This window comes from Acanthochromis polyacanthus, chromosome 8, assembly GCF_021347895.1.
Source record: "Acanthochromis polyacanthus isolate Apoly-LR-REF ecotype Palm Island chromosome 8, KAUST_Apoly_ChrSc, whole genome shotgun sequence".
In the NCBI taxonomy this organism is placed as follows: Eukaryota; Metazoa; Chordata; class Actinopteri; family Pomacentridae; genus Acanthochromis; species Acanthochromis polyacanthus.
Genome location: NC_067120.1, coordinates 39,356,166 through 39,383,377, shown reverse-complemented (window position 1 = coordinate 39,383,377; position 27,212 = coordinate 39,356,166). Strand labels below are relative to the sequence as shown.

At 43.9% G+C, this 27,212-nt stretch overlaps 1 protein-coding gene across 1 annotated transcript; it reads left to right on the top strand.

The window, feature by feature from the left end:
- The first annotated feature begins 3 nt into the window (after nucleotides 1-3).
- Nucleotides 4-24,696, top strand: LOC127535123 (NXPE family member 3-like). Its single transcript, XM_051952186.1, has 6 exons — nucleotides 4-30; nucleotides 7,614-8,051; nucleotides 18,866-19,161; nucleotides 20,008-20,078; nucleotides 23,816-24,022; nucleotides 24,100-24,696. The coding sequence occupies exons 1-6, from the start codon at nucleotides 4-6 to the stop codon at nucleotides 24,651-24,653; spliced, it is 1,593 nt and encodes a 530-aa protein (XP_051808146.1). The 3' UTR covers nucleotides 24,654-24,696.
- The last annotated feature ends 2,516 nt before the right edge of the window (nucleotides 24,697-27,212 follow it).

Sequence of the window (27,212 nt, the reverse complement as noted above, 5' to 3'; positions counted from 1 at the left end):
ATCATGACGCTCAGAGATCGTAAAGTGCAGGTGACCACTTACCTGCCAAAGCTCGATGTCATCTTCTTTTTGTTGACTGTGATTGCCCTAATCTTTGTGCTGTATTTGGAGGTAAGGACTTTTTTTTGCTTGTTTTTTTTTCTTTTTTGGTGAATGTGGCAGCTGTTTGACACGTTAAAGATTACTGAAATGTTCTTCATAACATTGCAACTTTAGTGTCTTTTGGCAGGTTGCAGCAAAAGTTTGTCTTGTTTTTTTTCTTTTATTCTAACTGTCTCTAAGTGCTGGAGCTAATGCATTACAAAGTAAGATATTGCTGTATTTTAATTACATTTGTCTGTAATTTGTAAAGATTCTTAGTCATGAAAGTTGTGGTAATCGTAGAAGCTTCAATCAAAATCAAATGGACTTCTCCTGTAGGTTCTTGAAGACATTTTATCTCTAATCCAAGAGGCTTCTTTAGTTCTAACTGACTAATGGGGAGTTAAAAAATGTATAATCACTCCAGCTCACATGGCGGATGGCCCATTAATGACACAGGACTCACATGACTCCAGGTGGGAATTGTTGTGACACCAGGAGGTCCACCAACAATGACAACAATCATGGTGGTGGAGCTACTACTTTATATTAGGTTTACATTTGTAGTTTTGTTTACCATATTTTTGTATTGGGTAGACTTTGGTTACAGTTTTCAACCCCTGGCGAAAAATTATGGAATCACCAATCCTGGAGGATGTTCATTCAGTTATTTAATTTTGTAGAAAAAGGCTAAAGTCATTTAAAATGACAGCTTTCTGGCTTCAAGACATACTAAAAGAAATCAAGAAAAAAATTGTCAATAAAAAATGCTTTTTAGATCAAGCAGAGCGAAAAAAGATATGTATAAATTAGGGATGGTTCGATCCGAACCACTGGATCGATATCGAGTTCGATCCAGGCCAAAATGACCGGATCGAGCATCGGAGTTTTTTTATTAGAACTTGTTCGATCCGATCCATAAGCCCAGTCTGTCTCATATATCCTCGTCTTCACTTTTCACGACATGCCGTAACACAGACGAGCTGTTGCCATGGTTGCCATGTGCCCGTGTTTTCGTCACGTGAGCAGAGAGTAAACAGAAGCCTGCAGAGCTGTGGTCACGTCTGCTGCGTGGAATTACTATATACAAACGGAGGAGAAAAGTAAAACAGCCGAGTGCAGCGTTTGCAAAATGAGTGTCTCAAGGGGTGGCAGCAAAACCGGACATTTTAACACAACAAACTTAATAAAGCATCTGCAGAAGCATCATGGAAAGCAGTACGGAGACTTTTTACAGGCGAGTGCAAAAAACAAAAAGTGACCTGTGGTAACCATCGTTGCAGGAAGCACTACAGAAGAGTACAAAACTCACCCCAGAATATAACAGAGAAAATTGTCAAGTTCATTTTTCTGGATGACCAACCACCTTGTGTGGTGGAAAATGTGGATTGTTGTAGTATTTTTGTGTGAACGTGTGCGCCTTACGTTTCACTCTGTGGCCACTTGACGGCTTTTCTGTTGTACATTTGCTGTTTTGTTGTTGTTTTCTACTGTTTTTCGGGTTAAATGTGATTAAGTAGTGAACTGTTGACATGTTTTCGTGTTAAATATGATTAGGTGACACGTCTCTCCTCTTCTCATCCACCGGTGTCTAAATGGCATCAGAGGAGATCCTACACTGCTCTCAGCTTCACTCGCATGAGAACGTTAGGACAGGGTTTAATCGCCAGATATTGTTTATATTCCATCAGTGTTGTACACGTGTCAATAAAATAATTGTTCACTGAGAAAACTTTATATCTCCCTATTTAAAATTGGACTCCCCCAAGAATGCAGGACGTGGTACCAATATATGTCTAGTCTGGTTTGTAGCTTCTCCAGGCTTCCTCCTAACCAGTAAGTTGGCTGGAATGTTTTTTTCCTTGGTGTAATGAACAGCTGTCTTGGAGACTTTCAGTTTTTTCACTACCTGTCTCTCACTCATGCCAATTTTCAGCAGTGCCAAGGTGGCTGCCGTTGTGGCTTCACATAATTCTTCTGTTTTAGGCGTTATATGAGAGCTGACAACTTCTGAGTTGTGCTGAATGTCAGCAGGAAACAACTCTCGGGCTTTACATGTGCAGTGCTGCTGATGACATGAAATGTCCTCTATAGACCCTGGAATACAATAAAGCTGAAGCATGTCAGATAGGACATAAAGTATAAGCACTGTGTAGATGGCACAATTGATGAACTTACTCATGACCTGTGATGGTGCTTTCTGTGTAAATAAGTAGCACCCACTAAGACCCAGTGTTGCATTATTGAACCATTGAAAGAAATCCCTAAAAATCACATGTATTATACTTTTTAAAATAAATTATTTGAGTTGTCTATCACTAAACATCTTTAGGATGAAGAAAAAAATACCACAGGTTCAAATACTTATTTGGAAAATTGTTCCTAAAGAGAGATCTGGGGGGTCAGTGGAAGACATGTTGTTTGAACTTGGAATGTGGTATATCTTACAGTATTAATATTTTCCTGCCAAAAATGTTGCATTTTTGCAGTTCAGAGTGTGGGGTGCTGGGATATGTAGTGTTTGTCTACATTCAGGAAGAAAGAGGTACAGCTAGACAGCCTTAAAAAAATGTTGCAGTTTTCCAACTGTGGGCTTCAGAGGGTTAAAAGATATGAGCTAAACCACGGTTATGTCTAAAAATCATAAATGAATGATAAAGCTGCCAGTGTGGAAATGCTGTCCCATCTTAATGTACTTATATTATCCCAATGTACATTTTAGTACCACTTAGGTTTGGACACCTGAGATGGTACCAATATGTCTGGTCTATTTGTAATGTTAACACCTAACGCCACTTCATGCATTAGGGAAAACAGCTTATTACAGGCGTATGAAAACAATGAAAATATTAGAATTATGTAGATTTTTTTAAATTTAGATAGCATCAAGTTCTGTTGTGAACACAAAGGCCCATTCCAAAATGTACTCTGGAGCACTTCTGGAGATGTTGAAGACATTCTTCCCAAACTAAAGCAAGGGATAGACTGGTAAATGGCCGGTCCTTTAGTTCTAAGGGGACGCAGTCTGCGAAAACTTGCGACTTGCAAAAGATACATTAAGCTGCCACTTTGAGAGCACTGTTGCCAACTCCTCAGCAAGGAAAGTTGCTGTTGGCTGTCCTAAAAGTCGCTAGAAGTTGCTAAATGACGTCATCGCCTAATTAGCATATTTCCCAGTTTGCATGTAATTGTAATCAACGTTGTAGGAGAGAGGAATAACGTTGTGGAAGAGACCAACAAGTGAATATAAAACACCCAAAATATGTTTTTGTGCTAGAGGCTAAATGCTGTGGTTTATTTTAGCATGACAGTGAAGAAACATTTTCGTTTATATGGCTCCGTAAGTCTGGATGGGATCTGTAGTGACTGCGCATGCGCGATTCATCTGTCGTCTGACCGCGGAGTGATGTGTGTCTCCCCCTCCCTCACTCGGACTGCTGTGGGGTTACTGGACTGACAGCCTGTGCTCTGGGAGGGGGAGAAGCTCACAGCAGCACCTGCTGCTTGTTGAAAACAGTAACTGCAGAATGATCCCAGTTTTCCTATTAGAGTCTCCAAAACGGCAGAAAAAGTCGCTAGATTTGTCGCTAGTCACTTTTGATTAAAAGAAAGTCGCTAGGAGCTTTGAAAAGTCGCTAGATTTAGCGAGAAAGTCGCTAAGTTGGCAACACTGTTTGAGAGGTCTATCATACCAAACTGATATATGCATGGGTAGCACAATAAAATGGTATCGGTGGCAATTTGCCCCCCTGATTGGTACCGACCAACCTATCTGGCTCATGGACTATACTTCTCCCTACTGTAAGGGGCCTGCCACCAGCAATGTCATTCCCCACAATTAAATCTGCACCATCAATGGGAAAAGTAGTCTGGACACCCACCAAAAGAAAAATCTGCCATCAGCTTTGTCACTATCTCAGGAGGCGGACCCGAACAGAAAGCCACACTACCAAGGCCGGTGGAACTGAGGAGGAGTTTTATTGTAAGGGAGTGAATAGTGGATCGGTGGGGGGGAAACCAGGGTGCAGGAGCGGGAGCGACTGATGCAGTGGGGGGCTTGACCAGGTGGTTCTGGAGGCTCCGGGAGGGAAGCAGGTCGGGGAATCCAGGCAGGAACGGGGGGGGGGGGGGGGGGGGGGTGACGAAATGGGTTGGGGAAGGCGGACAAGGGTTCTGGGTGGTGAAGATCCCGGACAGCTGGGTCTGGGTGAAGGCAGAAAAGGAACAAGGTTAAAAAGGTGACAAAAACTCAACAAACTTTCAGGAGGCTAGAGAGCAAACTGAACTGTGCAGTCTTTGTTCAACAATCTGGCAGGGAGTGGAAGGATGAGCCGGTTCTTATTGCTGAGGTGAGTAATCAGGGTGATGTCTGTCAGCTGTCCGGGACCCACAGGAAAGGCTGATTACCTGAGTGGAGGCAGGTGTGAGCCTGCACTCCACTCAGGTGTCGCACTGGGGAAAGAACAGGCAGTGGAGAGGATGGGAGACCAGGAGGAGACAGAGGGAGAGACAGGGGCAGAGGAACGGATGGGAGACTGAAGGGAGAGACAGGGGCAGAGGAGCAGACGGGAGACTGAAGGGAGACAGAGACAGAAACCAAGGAACAGAGAGAGAGAGGGGAGCATGAGAGGGAGAGGAACAGGAACAGATGGGAAAAGGGGGTATTGGGGATGTCAGGTGGGAAGGACGGGGTTGAGGAGGGAGCCCTGACAAGCTTAGTCTGAATATGAATCCTGTGAAGAGAGGCAGGTACAAAACCCATTTCAATACCCCTCACTACTGCACTAGTATTACAGGAAGACTCAGCACTGTGCAGCAGCACACTAGAAAGGATGATGGACTGAGAACAGGCTGTATCACGCAGCACCATAATCAGTCACTGGTCCTCCATCTTACCTGTGAGGGAGACAAAACCTTTGAAAATGAACATTAAAGCAGTCATCAGGCGCCTTCGGAACACTGGCAGGGACGGTGGGAGCTTTAATCAGCCCTACCCCTTTGGGCAGATTTTGGACTGAGCCCCGCTGCTCATGTTTCAACGCTGCACATTCAGCTATAGTATGACTTGACTGGCGGCAGAAAGAAACACTTCCTCTAAATCGCAGGACCTGCCGACACATTACCCGTCAGCTGCTGCTCTGCTTGTTGGAAAGAATCATGGAGGGAGGAATCACGCTTGAAGAACACATTTTTGAGCGTCAGAGCAATCTCATCTGCCAGAGTAGCTGCCTGCTAAAACATACTAACCTTATGTTCCTTTAGGTAAACTACTGTACACTCTGGCAGACAGTTTTTAAATTCCTCCAACAACACAAGCTCATGAACAGAGGTTAAATCACCAGCCATACTGGCTGCACACCATCTGTCAAACAACGTATCTTTCTCTCTCACAAAGTCCATATAGCTTTGGTTCGCCGCTTTCTTAAGGCCACGGAAACGTTGTCTATATGCTTCAGAGACCAATTCATAGGCACGTAGAATAGCACGCTTCACCTTATACACCAGACCATCCTCTACAGAGAGGGAAGAACAGGCCTCCTGAGCCTTACCTGATAACTTACACTGTAACAAAATAGCCCACACATCTCTAGGCCAGCACAAAGCAACAGCTATCCGCTCAAATGCACTGAAATAAGCTTCCACTTCTGTCTCATGAAATGCAGGAACTAAGGAAATGTTTTTACTCATATCAACTGAAGAACCTGCATTTAGACTAACTGGTGAACTCACCGGCAACTTTAAAGGCTAAACTCAGCGTTCAGGGCCTCAGCCGCCCCAACAGGGACTGGACCCCGTCCAGGATTGACCCTGAAAATAAGAAAGACAAAAACAAAAGAGCGTCCGATGGAGGAGCTGAAGCAGCTCAGTTGGACATTCACCTGTCTGCCTGAGGAAATCGTGAATGAGGCCACAGCTAAGCATTAAAACAAAGGCTCACCAGTGACAAACACAAAAAAAACCACACACTCCAAAAGATGAATTTCCTCAGTCCTTTTAAAGAAATGGATGAGCCCCCAAATATGTCACGTCCCCAACACTAGGTGATGAAGCGAGTAACAGCTATAAAGAAGAAACAGAGGCAGGAAAACTGATTGTGTGACATCAACAAAAGAAAATCTGTTCATCCAAAAAGTTGACTCCAACACAAAGCACACTTATTTAAGTACAAAGCTGGTCACACTACACATCTCTTTAACCATTAGACACTTGTCCTCAAACAGCACGAGACAACAACACCACACTCTGGCAGCTGATCTGGACCACTGGCCACAACGCTCAGGTTGGCTCATCCTTTAACCATCCCTGCTGATTGGAAGAAGCCACAGGTGCACCTAGCCACTCCCATTGGACGTAACCTGGGAACAGGGAATAGAGAGGAGGAAAAACACAACCTACCTTACCTACTCAAACACACCACAGAATGTAACACTCATATTTTCTTATAAAATCACCAGTGCAGAAACATGTGCTTTAACTGTAACTCCAATACTCAGCATCAACATCAAAACAGTAAATAAAGTCAGTTACACCTAATAGTCTAATAGCCCTTGTGTTAACCACAGCATGGCTGATATAGCTAGCTGAGCTCCATTAACTCACCAAGACCCCGCCAAAAGTAACAAACATACCTACAGTAGAATCCTAGCATTACTTCCAGGACCAAGAAGTATTTTATATCATCAGTTTGTCGGGTTACAGTCTACATCACATCAGGCATATGTGTTTTTTTACCAATGGGAAGCTACCATCAGAGCGTAGGCTAATTTTAGCATCTGTTCAAGAGCCGACCTTGACCACACAATGACAAAAAGACACAGAGTGAACAGTATTTGCTGCATGTGGCACAATGCTGAATTCAAGGGCAATTGGGAAGTCAGAGTTTCCCATTTCTGACTCGGAAAATCAAGGAAAATGCCACCAGAAGTCATATTTCCTACTTGGTAACGTGGGTAGAGTTTCTCAGTTTTGACCTCAGCATTTGACATGATTCCCACAAAATTACAGCCTTTACAGTGAGCAGTAAATGAACATAGCTTCTCTACTGTTCATGAGTTTCATATCTAAATTCATAAAACATGAGAAAATGTACCATTTTTCCTACTTTGTGCATCAAACCAAAGGTAAAGAATGATCCAAGTCCAACGTCCCATATCTGAGGAATGCAGCATTAGACAGCCCTGCCTTTGATCAGCACCTAAATCACACCATCAGTGCCAGTTAGCCTCAAGATGATGATACAAATCAAAATTATTTCTTTCAACCAATGTGAGTTTTGGTGAACAAGACCTTGAAACACACAAACCCTTTGATGCAGAGGTTAGGGTTAGCCTTTGGCAGAGCAGACTGATCACTTTTAAACTCCTGTTATTTTTCCTATGTATAAGGCAGCAAAAGGCCCAAATCAAAATTCAGTTCTTTTCATCTCACAGAAATCCCTCATTTCGTACATCACTCTGTTCTAAAGAGCATAAAACACTATTCTGGCCTTCCTTTTGTTTGAAGCATCTTTGTCACCATCTCTCTTTTACCAGTTTCAGAAGAAAGAAAACCTCACTATCATCCCTCCAAGAGCGGTGCCTAAGAAACATCATGATTTCTGGACTTTCCAGTCACTGTCCCCTAAAGAGGACCTTGAAGAAAAACTCCTACTGGAATCCATTGCTTGGCCAGAAACTCCACCTTTGCCGACTCCTCTTTCCTTGACCAAAACCAGTTGTCCAGCTAAAAGCACCTTCACCATTCTTCCACAAAGTGGAGATGGACAGTGGCATGTAGGGGACAAGCTGAAGGTGCTGATCAAAATGTATGACTTCCAAGGAAGTCCTAAGAAGTCTGGAGGAGACGTCTTATTCGCCCGGCTGCACAATCCGACTCTTGGTGCTGGTGTGGTTGGGAAAGTGGAGGATCATCTCAATGGCACCTACTCTACTGTTTTGTCTTTACTCTGGGAAGGAAGCGCTTGGGTTGAGGTAAGAATAAAATTTCCCATGTTAAATGGGGTTGGTAAATGCTGTTCGTCTATTTTCCAATTGACTGATAGCCAAGGTCTGTGCTTAGTTAGGGTCCGAGCACTGAGGGTGCGAAGGACAGGAGGTGCAAGGGCACCGACTGTCCAAGGCACCAGCGGTGCCAAGGACCCTATTGAAACCCTAGGGTTTATTATTATTAGGGTCCGAGCACCGAGGGTGCGAAGGACAGGCGGTGCAAGGGCACCGACTGTCCAAGGCACCAGCGGTGCCAAGGATCCTATTGAAACCCTAGGGTTTTTTTTTTTTTTTTCTCCCGGAAAGTAAATTGGGTTTTTGGCGGCCTTATCATACTCCAAAACACATGAAATTTGGCATGCACATCAGGACTGGCGAAAAATTTGATATTTCATGGGAGTTGCACATGCGCGTGGCAAAATGGCTCTATAGCGCCACCTGCAAAGTTGAAAAAGTAGTCATTAGGCCAACTGCCACAATGTTTCATGTACAGCTACAATATTTGGTGGGCATATGCAGAACATCAGGACACACCAAAAAGTCAATCACAGCCACGCCCGAAACCCAACAGGAAGTCGGCCATCTTGAATTTGCTGTAAATTTTTCAAACTTAATAGCTCCTCGGGAAATGAATTGCCTTTTTGGGGGCCTTATCGTATCCCAAAACGCGTGAAATTTGGCGTGCACATCAGGACTGGCCAAAAATTTGATATTTTATGGGAGTTGCGCATGTGTGTGGCAAAATGGCTCTATAGCGCCACCTGCAAAATTGAAAAGTGGTCATTAGGCCAACTTCCACAATGTTTCATTTACAGCTACAATATTTGGTGGGCATATGCACCACATCAGGACACACCAAAAAGTCAATCACAGCCACACCCTAAACCCAACAGGAAGTTTGCCATCTTGAATTTGCTGTAAATTTGTCAAAATTAATTTCTCCCGGCAAATGAATTGCCTTTTTGGGGGCCTTATCATATCCCAAAACGCGTGAAATTTGGCGTGCACATCAGGACTGGCCAAAAATTTGATATTTTATGGGAGTTGCGCATGTGTGTGGCAAAATGGGTCTATAGCGCCACCTGCAAAATTGAAAAGTGGTCATTAGGCCAACTTCCACAATGTTTCATTTACAGTGGTGTCTAATTCTTCTGACCAAGCTCCAATCTGCCTGAAACTTTACATGTATGATGACAGTCCTGTCCTGATGTCATCCACATAGGGATATTCATTGACAGTCATAGCGCCACCTTGTGGTTTCAGGAAATAGACATCTTTTACACTTTCATGCCCTATTGTTACCCGGTTGATCATATTCACTTCAAATGCGGTGACAACAGCCTAAACACATTGATGATGCATCCCAGTGAAAATGGTGACTTGTCATCAAAGGGCGTGTCTGTGGCGGCCAAACCAATTTCGATGTTTCGCCATGAAAATTTAACGATTCATATCTCAGCTGAAAAAGATCCTATCTGCCCCAAACTTCACATGATGGACACCAGGTCCAGTCTGAACACATCCACACTCATAAATTCCGCAAAGGTCATAGCGCCACCTGTTGGTAATAGTAAGTTTAAGGCCTTATATTTTCAGGTACAATGGCCCCAAACTTGGTGATATCATGCTGGAAATTGGTCAGTCGAGTCTTCACCTCTTGACAATCCCACACTGTGAAGGGTGTGACATTTCATGCAACGCTGTTGCCGTAGCAACCAAATATCGCCATGCAAAACAAAGTGCTGTTTGACAGGTTAGAAATACTCCAATGCTCACTAAAATTACCACACACATCACCATCGACCCAAGCAACGACACCGTATGCATCTCGGCACTGCACATGCTATAGCGCCCCCTACAGTATTTTTAACAAACAGCCCCCCCAGCACATTTCACCTATATCCATGAAATTTGGGAGGCTTATAGAGCACATCAGGACGCACAAAAAAGCCTCTTGGAGCCATGTCCTAAACCCAACAGGAAGTCGGCCATCTTGGATTAATTGTGAGATTTTTTTATGATTTTTCTCATTTTTGAGAGTTAATACCTCCAAGGGGATAATTCCAGGAGACCTGAAATTTTGTCAGTCCACACAGCAGGACTTGGTGATGAAAAGTTATCAAAAGTTTAACCAGAAGCCAAATAGCGTGGCCATGGCGACCATTAGAGTTTTGATGCTTCGCCAAGAAACATCAACTGCTGTATAACTCTCCTCTGCATGCTCCAATCTGCCTCAAACTTTCCATGTGTGATCACAATCCAATCCTGATCACATCTACAGGCCAACAGACACTCTCAGTCGCAGTGCCACCTGTTGGATGAACAGTAAATGCTGTACAACTGGCCTCTACATGGTCAAATCAGCCTGAAACTTTTCATGAGTGATCAGAGTCCAACCCTCATCACATCCACTGTTTGAAATACACTCTGAGTTACAGCGCCACCTGGTGGATAGACAGGAAATGCTGTATAACTAGTCTGAACATGCTCCAATCTGGCTGAAATTTTACGTGTGATTAAACTCTGGTCCAGATGTGATTCAGAGGCCGGCACACACTCTCAGTCACAGTGCCACCTGGTGGACGTGCATGGATTCGCCGACCAGCGTGGATGCGAGGACCCGTCCATCGCTGCTTGCAGCTTTAATTAAGTTTAGAATGTAAGAGTGACAGATTCATAACTTGGAATCATATTTTGAGACAGCAATTGCAACTTTTACTGTCTTGTCTGTTTAAATGTTGTAGTTTCTCAGGCATCAAGGATGTGGAGAAGTTGAGGAAAAGTCAGTTGACACTGGCTTGTTTGCATAAAGACAAATTTAGTACAAAGAAGACCAGGACCGATCAGGCACCATGGATAACTGGAAGCATTCTCAGCTTGAATCACAGAGATAACTCACTTATATAGGTTCATGCATGGAGAGTTCTCTTACAAGTTTTTTCCATCAGTAACAGATACTCACTTTCTCCACAGAAGGTAAATCATTCCAACATGTCCCAGCACATGAACAAAGATCTCTTTTATTTTAACATGTCAAGGAGTAGCATAATCATTCCAGGAATAACAGAAACCTTTCTTAACTATTGTATGAACAACATTTCAAGTCCTATGGTTTCTGTAACGCATCCTGAGATAACCCAAACTGTAGTCAGCACCATACAAATGAAGTTGAACTGAATTGAACTTAATTGAACACATATCTGTGATCATATATATCACTACAATGTCAAGAGGAGATGTGTTTAGTTCAGAAGTTGATTGGAAATGGACTTTTTAAAGCTTCAAGTTGGCTCGTTTCCAAATGAGAGAATTGTAAAATGTTTTTGATGATTACATACACCCCCTGTCAAAAGTTTTAGGACACTTTTTCATTCAAATAAAGTAGAACCTGTCCAACAGCTTTTGACAGGGGGTGTATTTCATCATATGGGTGTGATCAGGGCAGGACTCTGATCATACATGTAAAGTTTCAGGCAGATTGGAGCATGTTCAGGGCATTTACATGTCACGCCCCCTCCTGCTCCTGTGCTCTGGCTCGTCAAACTAATGACGAGCGGCTGTGCTGGAAAGTATGGAGCCATAATGCTGACAGTAAGTTTTGGCATTGAAACATGTTGAATTGAAAGCGAAAATACAAACATTGAAGTTTCAATCTTACTGGCAGTGTTTTGTGTGAAGGGCGGGGGCTGGGGGGCTGGGCTTATAGCGTGAGAATGCGCTTCTTGTTTTCAGGAAAGGGGACAGGAGGAGATTGCCCTGTGCCGGCTAACGCCATTTTCGTTTGACCAAGCATGGATCAGAGTTCACCTGGACCTGGGACTTCGAAAACGCCAGTGAGTCTGTTTCTCTTTGTACGTATTAGTATATAATATTTTTCCACGCAGAACCTTGTGGCGTTAAAACCACTTTAGGCTTCATATTATGCTAATTTAGCAAACGTGCTAACGTTCTCTAAGCTAGCTAATGCATAATCAAGGATTTAGCACGCAGAATCAAGGTTTTGTACCCGCAGAATCAAGGATTTTTGCCTGCGTTTTTCTGGGGGGGGGGGGGGGGGGGGGGGGGGGCTAATTTGTGGCGAAATAATATTTAAGTTATTTAATAAACAATATTAAATAATAATATTAATATTTAAGTTGATGAAGAATCCCTCCTGTAAGTGGAAATGTGTCTGTAGAAACAAGTCAAAGCCCTTTTACATTAGCCAGCTTAGAGAACGTTAGCACGTTTGCTAAATTAGCATAATATGAAGCCTAAAGTGGTTTTAACGCCATGAGGTTCTGTGTGGAAAAATATTGTATAGTCATACGTACAAAGAGAAACAGACTTACTGGCGTTTTCGAAGTCCCAGGTCCAGGTGAACCAGGGCCGGTGTTCAAGATTAACTGGTGTTCCGATCAACTAGTGATAGCAGGGTTTCTGAGACAGATGTTTCGTAGGCATGGCTTTTCAGGACCCCTTACCTACTGACCAGGAAATAAACAATGGGACAACTTCGTCTATAAAATGAGATTACTGCTGTTCTATACATTTCGGTCTTGACAAAATAACTGGAAATAAGAGGCGTTCTCATTTTAAAAGTCATGCACTGTCAGGCTACATGAAAGAAAAACTATGTCACCGCAGTTGGAACATAGACTGTGGAACCAGTGGAGCTGCGATCTCTGTTTACTGTTAAAACCTGTTAAAGCAGCAGACAGGAGACCAGCACACGGTGTACACGTTATTTAACAAGAAGTTCACCAAGCCGGGTGATAACAGAATGCCGAAGTGTTGCAGTATAACATTAATATATTGATACAGTATTGGCAGGTTTAGATCACATTGCAGCTACACTGTCTTATTTAAATAAAGCAAACATCAAAATATTACTTAAACAGCCCAGCAGTGTTTAATGTATTGGATTTGAAATGCAGCAATTTAGCAAAATCCACAGGACATTCATGTTCAAACCAGCAGCAGAACTTTGTTGTGTCATAATACTCTAAACTGACATGTCATTGAAGAAAGACACCAATTCCTTTCAGCATATCACATATACTGGGGTTTAAGCTCAGGTGACTGAACAGGAGATCTATAAACAGGAAGATAAACCTGACGCAGTGGCCTGGGTTCAACTCCAGCTCATGGTTTTTTGCTGTAGGTTTTCTCCCTACTTCTCTGTCCGTCTCTCTACTTACCTGTCAAATAAAGCTAATAAAAAGAAGAAAAAAAAATTTATTCACAGATATTGGTAGTCATAAGTATATATAAGTGTAAAGGTGTTCAGTGAAGAGGCAGTTTTTAGTCTGAGAGGGAATCTACAGATGGAACTTAGCGTGGAACAATTCAGCAAGATGATCTTATTTGGTCTGTTTTTATTCATTCTTATTTTATTGTTTCACGTCTTGAGTTGTGAGATCTTGTTTGTACAGCAGCTAGCTATATAGTTCAAGGGTGGGCTCGTTAAGGTTTTGTAGAATAAATATCCTCATCTCTATTATTGTTCCAGGTCTTTAGAAATAAAAAAAAAAAACCTTTAATTTTGTGTTCTATAAAGTCAATGCATTTAATTTACAATGCATTGATTCTATGGAATACAATGTTGATTAACTTGCAATGCCCCAGTAAAATAAATAAATCCTGAATAACGGGGGGGAAAACAGATGAAGCATATCGATGTTCTGAAGGCTGGAATGTGAAACCTCTGGTTAGAATGTGGTCAGATGGTTTATATGATGTCATTGTTTTACTTAAAATCTGTTTAAAAGTAGAACAACTCAGGTACAACTGGTTTATCACAGTAAGCTTTGAAAACGGTATTAGAACTTCTCTTGGTGTTTCTGTCTGACTGAGGCCACAGACTGTCACCAGTTAATGTGATGTAGATCGTCACACTCTACCACAGTGAAGCGATATTTCCACTCCGTTAGGTGGAAGTCCTCATTAAACCGAGTATTTTACTGGTAGACTGTACAGCCGTGAGTCCAAACAGAGCAATAACAACGTTAAAGCTGACAACAAGAACATTTCGGAACAGTTTATTGACGTCTGTGTGTTTTGAAAAGGCATCGGTACAGTCACCTATGCTATGTGTTGCCGTTGTAACAGCTGCCTTGGTCACTGAACATCACCAGTTGATCGGAACACCAGTTAATCTTGAACACCGGATTGGGAGCAAAATTCGGCACGGGACTTTTTGGACCAGACCAGCCCACCTGTGCAATCGACTCGAATCACCCCCCACCAGCTCATAGAGTTGATTACAATTCAGACCATAAAAAATCCTTTTTCAAACATTTTACCTGTGAAACACACATTACGACCATTGGGAAAAAAATATAATATGCAGATGGAAGAATATAAATCACATTTGAATATTTTGGCAGCTTAACAAATAAAAATAATTTTTTTTTTTTTGCCTTTTTATTGTGATAGTCACAGTGAAGAGTGACAGGAGATGGAGAGAAAAGTAGGGGGATGACATTCAGCAAAGGACCACAGGCAGGAATTGAACCTGGGCCACTGCGTCTGATTCCAGCCCCTATACATGGGGTCGCCTGCTTAATCCGATGAGCTATATGGGCGTCGAGTGTCCAATAATCAAAATTATTTAATAAATACCAGCGTACCGGTCCTTCGGTCAAACGACCGAATGACATAACGTTCACATAACATTCAAGCCGCCCCTGAGGTGAACTCTGATCCATGCTTGGTCAAACAAAAATGGCGTTAGCCAGCACAGGGCAATCTCCTCCTGTCCCCTTTCCTCAAAACCAAGAAGCGCGTTCTCGCGCTAGAAGCCCCGCCCCCCCAGCCCCCGCCCCTCACGCGAAAACACTGCCAGTAAGATTGAAACTTCAATGTTTGTATTTTCGTTTTCAATTCAACATTTTTCAATGCCAAAACTTACTGTCAGCATTATGGCTCCATAAAAAGCACAGCCGGCACAGATTAAAAATCAGCGCAGCATAAGAGCCTGGCTCTCTCCTCTGCTCCCTCGTTGGATCATTGCAAACTGCAAACTACATGCCGCACTCCACCACGCACACATCGCTGTCAGGACTCTCACCCTGTGGATTACCTCACCTGTTCTACCTTCCTCTCTTCACCTCGGAAACTCTCATCTGCTTGTCACCCCTCCTCCGCTCTGCACCCCTCCTCCGTCTGCTTCTGGTCCGTCTGCTCCTCAGTCTTTGTCAGATGCTCGCCGTCGGCTCCCTCAGCTCAGCCCCCCACCTCGTCTCCCGAACCCCCGGACAGTGCGTGAGTCACCTCTCTCCCCTGTAACTTAGTTTCAGTTTAGCCCCCCTGTTTTAGTTTAGTTTCCCTCCGTTCTGTGTAATTCCCCTTGCCTCCCATGTGGATTGATTTTGTCTTTGATTATTAAACCCTGTATTAATTCACCCGCCTGCCTGTCTGTTGCCTGCTGCATGGGTTCACAACCATCTAGTTTGTGACATTACATAGCATTTGAAATTTCATGGCGAAGGATCAAAATTCCGGAGACCACCACGGACACACCCTTTGACTTTGGAAAAAGATTTTAATAACTTTGGATCATTAAGGCCTCCTGTATGTACTGGCCGAATTTGAGGAGAATTGGAGTTTCCCCCTAGGAGGAGTTTGCTCTTGAAAAAAATGAAAAATGGGCAAAATCTGACATTCAACGCAAAATAGCTCACTTCCTTTTGGGTTTGGAATGTGGCTGTCACTGACTTTTTTGTTCAGCCTGATGTGCTGCATATGTGTACCAAATTTGGTCGATACACCCCCTGTCAAAAGTTGTAGGACAGGTTCTATTTTTTTCATTTGAATGAGAAAGTGTCCTAAAAACTTTTGACAAGGGGTGTACATGATATCATGATAAAAGATTCAGACTAAAGAATCCTATTCCAGGCAAAAGGTCAGCATCAAATCAATTGATAACCCATGAGGCTGCATTATAGAACTGCAGAGTAGAGCTAGTTAGCCATAGCATTCCCACTGTCAGGGGAAAATACAAGATCAGACTGTTGTTTCTTATAGAAGCCTTTTTTGGCTGATGAGCCTGATGCATGTAATCTTGTCAAACAAGTTTGGCTTGGTTTGCCGGAGTATAAACATGCCCAAATCCACTGGAACAGAACAGATGCTAAAATTAGCCTGTGCTATGATTGTAGCTTCCCTTTGGTAAAAGACACACACAAAGATATGCCTGGTGTGATGTAGATTGTAACCCGACAAACTGATAAGATATAAAATACTTCTTGGTCCTGGAAGTAATGCTCGTCTACTACTGTAGGTATGTTTGTTAGCTGGACATTCAACATTTGCATGATGACAATCAGAGAGTTTAATTCATTCCATCATAGCTCTAAGTTTTTGATTTTATACTTAACCGACCATCCTTCAAATACTTGAATTGTAAGATAAGATAATCCTTCATTGATCCCCAGAGAGGAAATTCAGGTATTGCTGTAGCACAGTACAAGTACAAGGATACAAGAGTAGTAGCATGCATTGGGTTCAAGAATTACACATAGTTTTAGGACAAACCAAGGGTGACATATAATAAACAAAAAAAAAATGGAGAAACAATAAACAGCAAACAGTATGAGGTATTCACAATGTCGAAAAAGTGTCATCCAGGCCAACTGAGCTATGCAGTGCAGTGAAGTAAAGTCACAGTGATATAAAGTGACAGTGTGAAGGGTAACAAGAGTTAAATACAGTAATAATCAACAGGAGTTAGGTACAGTAGTTACGGGGGGGGGGTCAGTGCAGTGATGTACTGTGGCCTCCGCTGCTGTTTAAGAGTCTGATGGCGGTGGGCACAAAGGAGCACTCTGTTCTGCTTCTGGGTGGGATGATGTGCTGGCTGAACGAGCTGCCCATGTCCCATAGCTCCTCGTGGAGAGGGTGAGAGGGGTTGTCCAGGATTGTCCTGATTTTGTCCATGATCCTCCTCTCTACCACGGTCTCCAGATTGTCCAATTGAAGGCCCACAACAGAATGGGCCTTCTTCACCAGTTTGTTAAGCCTGTTGACCTCACCAGTTTTGATGCCACCCCACCAGCATACCATGGTAAAGAAGAGTGTGCTGGCCACCACAGACTGGTAGAAAGCCTTTAGGAGCCTGCTGCAGACACCAAACGACCTGAGTCTCCTCAGGAAGAACAACCTGCTCTGTCCCTTCCTGAAGAGGGCGTCCATGTTGTGGGACCAGTCCAGTTTATTGTTAATGTGGACCCCAAGGTACTGATATGAGTCCACCCTCTCCACTTCCTCCCCCTGGATGATGATGGGGACATGGGACCTCCTGCTCCTCCGGTAGTCCACAACCACCTCCTTGGTTTTGCTGATGTTGAGCTTCAGGTTGTTGCTGTCACACCATATGACAAAGCTTTCAATCAGTCCTCTGTACTCCCCCTCATCATCATCAGTAATGCTATGGAGCATTACTATGGAGGAGTCATCGGAAAACCTCTGGATGTGACAGGAACCAGAGTTGAACCGGAAATCAGAGGTAAAGAGGATGAAGAGGAAGGGTGCCAGGACGGTTTCATGGGGTACTCCTGTGCTGCTTGTAACCACCTCAGAGGTGCAGCCGTCCACCCTGACATACTGCGGTCGGCCTGTGAGGTAGTCCAGGATCCAAGTTGTGGTGTCGGGGTGCAGTTGCATCTCCAGCAGCTTCTCCCCCAGGAGGCAGGGCCTGATGGTGTTGAAGGCCCTGGAGAAGTCAAAGAACATGACTCTCACGGTGCCCCCAGGCCTCTCCAGATGTGACAGGGCCCTGTTGGTGAGGAAGATGATAGCATCCTCCACGCCGATGTGCTGCTAGTATGCAAACTGCAGGGGGTCCAAGAAAGCAGATAGCAGAGTCCTCAGGTGTTGAAGAACCAGCCTCTCAAAGGTCTTCATGACATACGACGTCAGTGCCACAGGTCTGTAGTCATTGAGAGTGCTGGGACGTCCTTTCTTAGGTACTGGGACAATGCAGGAGGTTTTCCACAGGTTGGGCACCTTCATCAACCTCAGGGAGAGGTTGAAGAGGTGCTGAAAGACTCCAGCAAGCTGCCCGGCACACGCTCTGAGGACCCTGGAGCTGATGTTGTTCAGCCCACTGGCTTTGTTGGTGCGGAGTTTCGAGAGCTCCCTCTGTACCTGGCTGGACGTGAGTGTGAGGCAGGGAGAGAGGGAGGGGGAAGGGTGCTGGGTGATGTCAGTGTCCAAGGCTAGTGGGTGGGGGGTGGGGGTGAACTGTCTGTAGGAGCCACTGGCCAGCTGGGGGAGGAGGGCGGAGATGTGTCCATGATGGGGGAGGGGGCAGAGGCAGAATCTCCAGTCGAGGTGTGAGTGGGGGCTGGTGTGGGGTGTGAAGACCCAGATCCACTCTCTGAGCTCACAGAGGTGGGGGTTGTGTCGAACCTATTAAAGAATAGGTTCAGCTCAGAAGCAAACTCTGGGTCTCCCTCAGTTCTGGGTGCAGGTCTGTTGAAGCCTGTCATCCGTTTCATTCCACTCCACAGCTCTCTTGTGACTGGACTGATTGGGTGTTTGCGCTTTCGGGATGAGATTTAGCAAACAGGCTATTCTCCAGCCATGTGTTGAATTCTGCTGCCCAGAATTCAAGTGTGAGATGCTTCTTCATTTTAGGTGCTTAAAATGAAGAAGCATCTCACAATTCTGCAGCCTTACTCTGAAAATAATGTGCTTTGTGCGGTGGACCAGTGGAGTTGTTTAGTCTGTGATGCATCAACTTTATGCCAGGAACAGGGGTTGTAGCTTCAAGCAATTCTTGAAGTTAAATCAAGTTGTGTTCTCTGTCCTTTCAGGTGACACTGGTTCACCCCAGTGAGGCTGTCACGGTGCTACACAGGTTGAACAGTGAAAAGCCTGACAGGGTTTACTTCCAGAGCCTCTTCCGCTCAGGCTCCGTCTCTGAAACTACCATCTGTAACGTATTCCTGCGTTCGACCGAGCAGCCGCTGTGCAACTACACTGACCTCCATACAGGTGAACCTTGGTTCTGCTTCAAGCCAAAGAATCTGAACTGTGATACCAGGATCAACCACTTCAGGAGAGAAGTCAAACAAAACCTCAAGAGCAACGAGGAGAAACTCTTTCAGGCGTGAGTGTTTGAAAAGAGAATGAGGGGCCAGAGGAAGGACCCCAGCACTCGGTTGTACGTCGACCAAATCAATGTCAATATGTAAATGAGAATCGCTCCCCTAAACTCCCTCAACTCTGGTGCGGATTCTTTTTTTTCTTTTTCCCCCAAACAAACATATTTTATTCAAATTTTGTTGTCTTTTGGGGAAAATTACTGGAGTTATTAATACAGTAAAATATGTTATAAATCATACAAATTAAGATCACCACTCTGAATTACACTACAATTTCTATTTATTTTGGATAACATCCTTGCAGAAACCTACAGATGCACACTTGATTTGTTAAAGCTCCCTTACCGAGTGTTTACATTCAGCAAACATGGAGGATCACCAATATTTATTTGTAGTTGTGTTAATGTTTGCCTGGTAAATACAAGTCTGCTGTTCACTCTTTTTTTTCTGTTTGCTCTCCATCGATGTAACAGGAAATATCCGGCTGTTTAGCTACAACATGATCCAGTATGTTCACCAGCTGATCATAACTTTGCCAGCTGTTTATTAGTCTGTAGTGTTTACTCAGAGCTTGGTCTTTTGAAAACAGTTGGCTTCTGTGTCAAATAAATGACACTGATGAGTGGTGACACTGAACTGAAACTGCAAATTTCAGAATTATAAGTCTAACAATTAGTGTAAAGACACTAATGTCTTTGCACATCTGTCACTTTACACACTCATTGTGTACAGGAAAACATTATATAGAGCAGCTTTAACTTTCTAAATGATTTTTCTAGGTTTAACCTCAAAATGCTTTCCAATTTTTCATTGCATATGTTTAAGATTTTATCATGTATGCTTTGCTTCAGTGGTGTCAACATGAAAGTCTCAATTCCAGCTTCAGGACCTGCTGGTGTCACAGTGTTGCCAAGACAGAAAGGTAAAGGATCTTGTTATTACTACAACCACCATAGCCTAACAATGAAAGTGAATGAAAACCACCCATCTGTAAAACATTTGTTCAGGCCAGTTGGAGAAATGCGGCAACTGCAAAATGTATTAATATCATGAAAACCACACATACAAATGTTAAGGGAGAAAATCTTCTTCAGTATATTGAAAATGTATTGAATATGTTTATGTTTAATATGTATATGAATATTTTTTAAATAATATGCTACCATTCAAAAGTTTGAGGTCACCCAGACAATTTCATGTTTTCCATGAAAACTCACACTTTTATTCATGTGTTAACATAATTAAACAAGGGTTTTCTAACCATCAATGAGCCTTTCAACAGCATTAGCTAACACAATGTAGCATTAGAACACAGGAGTGATGGTTGCTGGAAATGTTCCTCTGTACCCCTATGGAGGTATTCCATTAAAAATCAGCCATTTACAGCTAGAATAGTCATTTACCACATTAACAATGTCTACACTGGATTTATCATTAATTTAATGTTATCTTCCATGAAAAAAAATGCTTTTCTTTCAAAAATAAAGACATTTCTAAGTGACCCCAAACTTTTGAACGGTAGTGTCTATAGATTAGGGGAACCCATAGGCGTCAGTCTAGGGGGGGACGGTGGGGATGTGTCCCCCCCACTTTTTGTCAGGGGTCATTTTGACTCCAACACATTCAAATTCTCCACATGTAAGCCGTTGTAAACCCAGTTATTTTCAGCAGTATAGAAAATTCCTACGCTCCTGAATGCACCATCCGCACTCGGCCGAGAGTTGTACAGACACGCAGCACACCTTCGTGAGGTTAAAAAAACGTGCAGATGCTAAATTTGCGCCAGTGCCAAGTGGAAGCTCCGACCAGAGGCGTACAGGGGCAAAATTTTGGCCCGGGAGAATTAGTACTATAGCGGCCCACAGACCCCTTTAGACGCATGTACCGATAGCTCAACAGGTTGAGCCTCCGCCTTTGGTGCGGTGGTTGTGAGTTTGAGCCCAGCTTGTGGCATTTTGCCGCCACTCTTCGACATTTTCTCAAAGTGCTGTGGTCTCCATCCCCCCACTTTTAAAAACAAACTGACGCCCTTGGGGGAATCCAACCTTTTTTGACCCAAGATCTACTTTTCAAGTAGCCAACCTCCCAAGATCTCCCAGTCCAGTGTCAACATCGCAAACTCAAGGTGCATGTCCACTAAATGTGATTTTCCCACACGGCAACGCACCGCAGACAGCGAGCGGTCACTAGTGGACCACAATATAGTCACATGACAGCGCTTTCAGCTTGACAATCCGGCAGATGAGTCGGATAAACACAGCTGTTCTGCCACAAACTTTGCCTTTTATTTCGAAAACACTAATGGTTACGATTCATGTGCAGATACCGCTGTTATAAGTTTCTCCTTCATTGCGAACTGTGTTCAACACCTGGCAACCTTCTTTAAGCACCTTGCCTGCCCCTGATTGGACAAGCGCATCGACTCAGGGGCTGGTCTGCTCCTGGATTTCAAGCCAGACCAACATGGCGGCTCGGTCGCAAACTTTGTCTATTATTACAAAAACACTTCAGTGAAAAGTATTTCTGAAAGTATTTGAGGCAAGAAATAAATTGTGTAGTCGCTGAATCTGTCCACATTTTAATTCACCAACGGCTGGTTTAGATGTTTGGGGACAGTTTCACGATGCGTGGAATCTCCGCATGCCGGAGTCCAGTCTACTCTATGCAAATGAGCTACAGCCCACTCCAGGTAAACACACCGGATCACAGCTGGAAATGCGCCGCATGTGTCATGCTGGTCCGGTTGCGGTGCGTTTCCAACTGTGATCTGGTGTGTTTTGTCTCCAGAGGGCTGCAACTCATTTGCATAGAGTAGACTGGACTTCTGCTTTACGCAAATTAGATGCGGCGCGCGGAGATTCCACGCATCGTGAAACTGTCCTCAAACATCTAAACTCGCCGTCGGTGACATAAAATGTCAACAGATTCAGCTGCTGCGCAGCTTATTTCTCGCCTCAAATGCTTTAGGAAATGCTTTTCGCTAAAGTGTTTTTGAAATAAAAATGGTAAATGATTGTATTTATATAGCGGTTTTATCCAAAGCGCTTTACATGATGATATGTCACATTTACCCATTCACACACTGATGGCGGGAGCTGCCATGCAAGACACTAACCACAACCCATCAGGAGCAATTAGGGGTTAGGAACATCCTAAAGTGTAACTTGAATTAATGTGATTTATGTTAAAGTAACCTAGTAGTTTTATTAAAGTCTGCATGTAATCAATAACTTAGCTTCAAATCAAATAAATTCAGTACGGTTCAAAAAACATTCTGACAGCATTTATTAAGAAATAACTTTTGATAGAACAGTACGTGTTAAAGTGCAGAACTTCAAAAAATAATGACTGAACAACATGAACTAACATATATACAGCTTTAACAATACCTAAGTCTCAAAATGTAAACAATTGAATCCCCATATATCCTCTGCTGCTTCATGAAGAACTGGGCTGTAGCTTGCCCTGCCAGTATTTTGAATCATGGCCTGAATGGTGTCAGGGTCATTCTCAAATACATTTGGAGTTCATGGGTGAGTCTGGAAACATATTTAGTTTTCATTATGTTCATAGTTGAAAAAGCTGCCTTGCCTTGAACATGGTCAGCATGTGTAGGGTTACTATTTTCTCGGTGTCGCGTTATTTGTCTTTCTATTTGGTCTATCCTTCTCTCGCCTGTCCCTCCCCTCTCAACTGTTTTCTGAACGCACAGCTTTGATGTTTAGCGGCTGCAATGCAGAGAATTCATTGGCTGAGTAGTGTCACATGGGATGACTGAACTCGTACGTAATTGGTCTGTGTGTTTCCTGAGCTGATAACTAATACTGTAAAAACACTGGAAAAACTGCAACGGGATAATAGAAGTGACCCATGAAATTTAAAATCCCATTACAATTTACTGATTACAGGAACCTGTTGACCAGCCCCCACTAGACACCGGCCTACCGGGAAAGTGCCCGGTTTGCCAGATGGCCAGTCCATCTCTGCACACAGACAAATTCCTCTCACACAGCTGCCAGTTTGCATAGTGTGCTGTAGCACAAACCCACTCTCTGCTCCTCTCACACACACGTTAGTCACATCCTTGTGTTTAACAAGGACTGGTTGGCCACTCCTGATATAGATGCATACAATATGTTAGAATTACACTGACATGGAAAATTGAAGGGGCCATTGCTCAGTAACTTTCCAATAATGTAATTTTACAAACTATTTAGCAATTTAGCGGGAGGATACCACTTGAGTCCAAATATCTACTTAGCTGTGATACTTACTCTGCTACATGTGCTGGAAAGAATTACAGAAAAAAGCTGCAATGAAGTTATGCTGCTAACAAGTTGTGTGTTAATCTGTGGCCGAAAGTATACAAACAAAAACAAATCCACTATACACTGCCTCCACAAAAACCACAGTCTTTTTTAAAAAAGTTTTAAGACAAAATATCAGTGATGCCTTTATGTGTTATTGTCCTATTAAACATGTTCATGCAAGGACATCCTGGGTAGATGGGTGTTTATTGTGGGCAGGTGGGGCCAATGAGGGTAGAAAACTGAGTCCACAAAGACATACGGTTATCAGGATCTCTATCAGTAATAAACTGATTTGGAACTTTTCAAGGGATTTATCAACAAAGTTATTCTCATCTTTCCCTCCTCTCAGGTCAAGCAGCAGTGAAAAGCAGCAGTGTGGAGTCTGGACCCTCAGGCTACTACTACCAGGGTGCATGGCAAACACTAAGTGGCACCAAAGTCCAGCAGTTCAACACCTCCTCAGCCATCACTCAGTGTCTGAAAGGCAAAGTGGTCCACCTGTACGGAGACTCCACCATCAGGCAGTGGTTTCAGTACTTCAATGGAGCACTACCAGGTAGTTGCCTCTCAGGGATTAAAGGAAATAAAATCATTTTCTTCACACTGAATCTGTTTCCTCTGTAATACTTTTAGATCTCAAGGAGTTTGACCTGCACTCCCCAAAGGGAGTTGGACCTTTCATGGCCATGGACTTTGCAAACAACATCTTAATGACGTTTCGCTGCCATGGTCCTCCTATTCGTTTTCTCCCTGTCCCAATCAACGAGTTGCGTTACATTGCCAATGAACTAGACAATGTAATTGGAGGCACCAACACTGTCGTGATCTTTGGCATCTGGGCGCACTTCGGCAGTTTTCCAGTGGAGGGCTACATCCGGCGGTTGCAGAGCATCCGTAGGGCGGTGGTACGCCTGCTGGACAGATCTCCAGGTACAGTGGTCATCATCCGGACAGCAAACCCCAGAGCTTTGACGTTAGACGTGAGTCTGACCAACAGTGACTGGTACTCACTGCAGAATGACAAAGTACTCAGGGCCATATTTAAAGGATTGAATGTTCATCTGGTGGATGCCTGGGAGATGGTCCTGGCCCATCACTTACCTCACAACCTCCACCCACAACCTCCTATTATTAAGAATATGATCAATGTTCTCTTGTCCTACATATGTCCTATAAAGAGTGGCTAGAATTTGTCTTCAGCAATCTATGCGCAGTCAAGACTAACTACAATTAGTTATTCCTCCATGTTACAACCCGGCTGTCCAGGGTAACCAAGTCGCAACAGTAGTTAAAATAAACCAGCATTGAGTTCTCAGAGTTCAGTCTGTTTATTTATTTTTTATTTTTTTATAAGGGCAGATTTCAACCCAAACACAAGTGAGTGGTCTGAAAGCAACAATGGGTGCTGCTGAAATCAAAAGAAAAAAACAAACAAATGTAACAAAAGATGAACCTCTCCAAGAAGGAAACTCCAGACAATGGGAGACTTAAAGCTGCTGTCCGGAGTTTCCGTTTGTTTTCAATTTATGTATCATTTTTTAACAAAGCTTAAATGTGTTAGTCTAGTTCGATACTATAATATAAAGTTAGTATAACGCGATATGAAAATTTATTCCTGAGCTCCGCCTTCCTCTCATAGACCCCCATGTTATTCCAAAAAGCGCCAGTTGCTGCCGACCAATCAAGTTCGAGCTTCAGCTTTGTCATGCTGTCAATCAACGGTTACGCGCACAGCAAGCAAGCCCATGCAGAGGTGGGCGAGCTACGCACTACGCAACCGCGCGCACATTTGTTTTGCTTGTGGAGGAGAGAGCATCAGGGCTCAGTAACTTCCAGAAAAGTTACCAATCCCACGGCTTGTCAGGCCAAGAGACTGCAGGACGTTTTTTGGCTCGGGGTGCTCGCGTCGCTCCCCGACCACGGCCTCCATAGCCCGCCTGACGGCTTCGTTTAGATGCCCGACCTCTGGAGGAAGATGTTGGGGCGTCTGGGACATACTCTTCGTCAGAGGAGTCATGCAATTCTGAACTCTAGATAGAAATAAATAAACAATGTAACACATATACACGCGTAAATGCACTAAGTTTGATAAACAACGTCATCGAGAGGGATACACGAGTGTAATCACATATTGAAACTTTACTCGTTCGTCCTAGCAGATTCATGTTATTTTGGTATTAGGACAAGTTAGACTCAATACAGCATTCTAACGTAATTCCTTTATTATTTACTAAATGTACTAAATGTAGAAGAGGGGAAAACAGCAAAACAGGCGAGATGCTGCAGCACTCCGGGCACTTCTCTCATGTACTGAGCGCGTGCACAAATAAAGGGGCGAAATCAGAGGGAGGGAGGGTGGGACCACCAGTGTTTTGGGAGACGCTGCGATTCAAACTCCGGACAGCAGCTTTAATAAAATACATCCAATACAACTAAAAGGATCCAAAAATAAGAATACACAAGCAGCAGCACCCCTAACTAAAGCTAACAAAGATTTCCACTATCCAAGATTTCGCACACAGTTCTACTCATGACAGTTCCACGCCTGTCTAGCTTTCAGACGCACACCAAAGTTCACAGAACGGTCCGGACAGCTCCCTTCCCCAAGAGCTGCCACCCGATGCTGGCATCACCTGGCCCTTTTGTCAGCTCCTGGAACCTTGATTGCAGTGGTAGTCCCACCTCTGGCCCAATCCAGCTTCAGCTTCCAATGCCGCAGGTGTGGTGGGATGGACACAGAGGCAGAGCGACAGCAGCACAACACACAAAACACAAATTACCAGGCAGGAAGAGGCAGACAGGGACACAGGGCAGAGACTAATATGGGACACTTCTCATCAAATTTTGACAGGTCCCAATCAGAAGCTGCCACGTCATAAGGGGCGGGACTAAGGCGGGACTTGGCGGGGTTTGTTCAATGAGAAACTACCACGTCATAAGGCAGGCTATGGTATGGGGTCCAATGACAGATTGCCATGTCATAGAGTCCCTCCCTCGTCCGCCATATTTGTAGTTTTTATTTTTTAATAAAAGGAAATGACGAATTTAAAAATGCCGGAAAGGATAGTTTCAAAAAATGATTTATTACACAGGGATAATAATAAAAATCCGGCCCTAGGATCATCCAATGAGGTGTGAGGGGAAGGGGGAATGAGAACCAATGAGAAGAGGAGGTTGGGGTCTTCTTTACATATAAACTTTACATATAAATGGGACTAGGCCTCTCTGTAGGCCGCACTGTTTAATAGAACTCACCATGACTCAGAAAATGTTGGATGGGGGTACGCGGTTCCCTGAGCCGGTGGCAGCGGCAAATCTCAGGTCCTGCTGCGTCTGGAGCCCGCGGTCATCAGCGAGATGCCCATCACCATCTTCCGCGAGACGCCCTCGATACTACGGGCCCCTAGGAGATCCATGATGTATCTCCAGCGGACCCAGCTGCCTCCGGCCGAGTCTCTGGAGGAGGAACGGCCTCTCAAGCCCTACGGAATGCCGGGCTCGTGGTGCTACATTTTCAAGTACAAGACGGGGGAGCTCTGCTTCTACCAGCTGGAGGAGGGAGAAATGCAGAGGCCTCTATCCGTCTCTGCCACGTTGACCTCCAACGACTGGAGCGTGCTGAAGATAGTCATGCAGCAGCATCTCCGAGAGACTTCTCAGGAAAATACACCCGGGGCTGTACCCTCGAAACGGGCGAAGTTGGAAAACCTCCCCGATGGTACAGAGGTGCTCCTGAAACGAGCTGT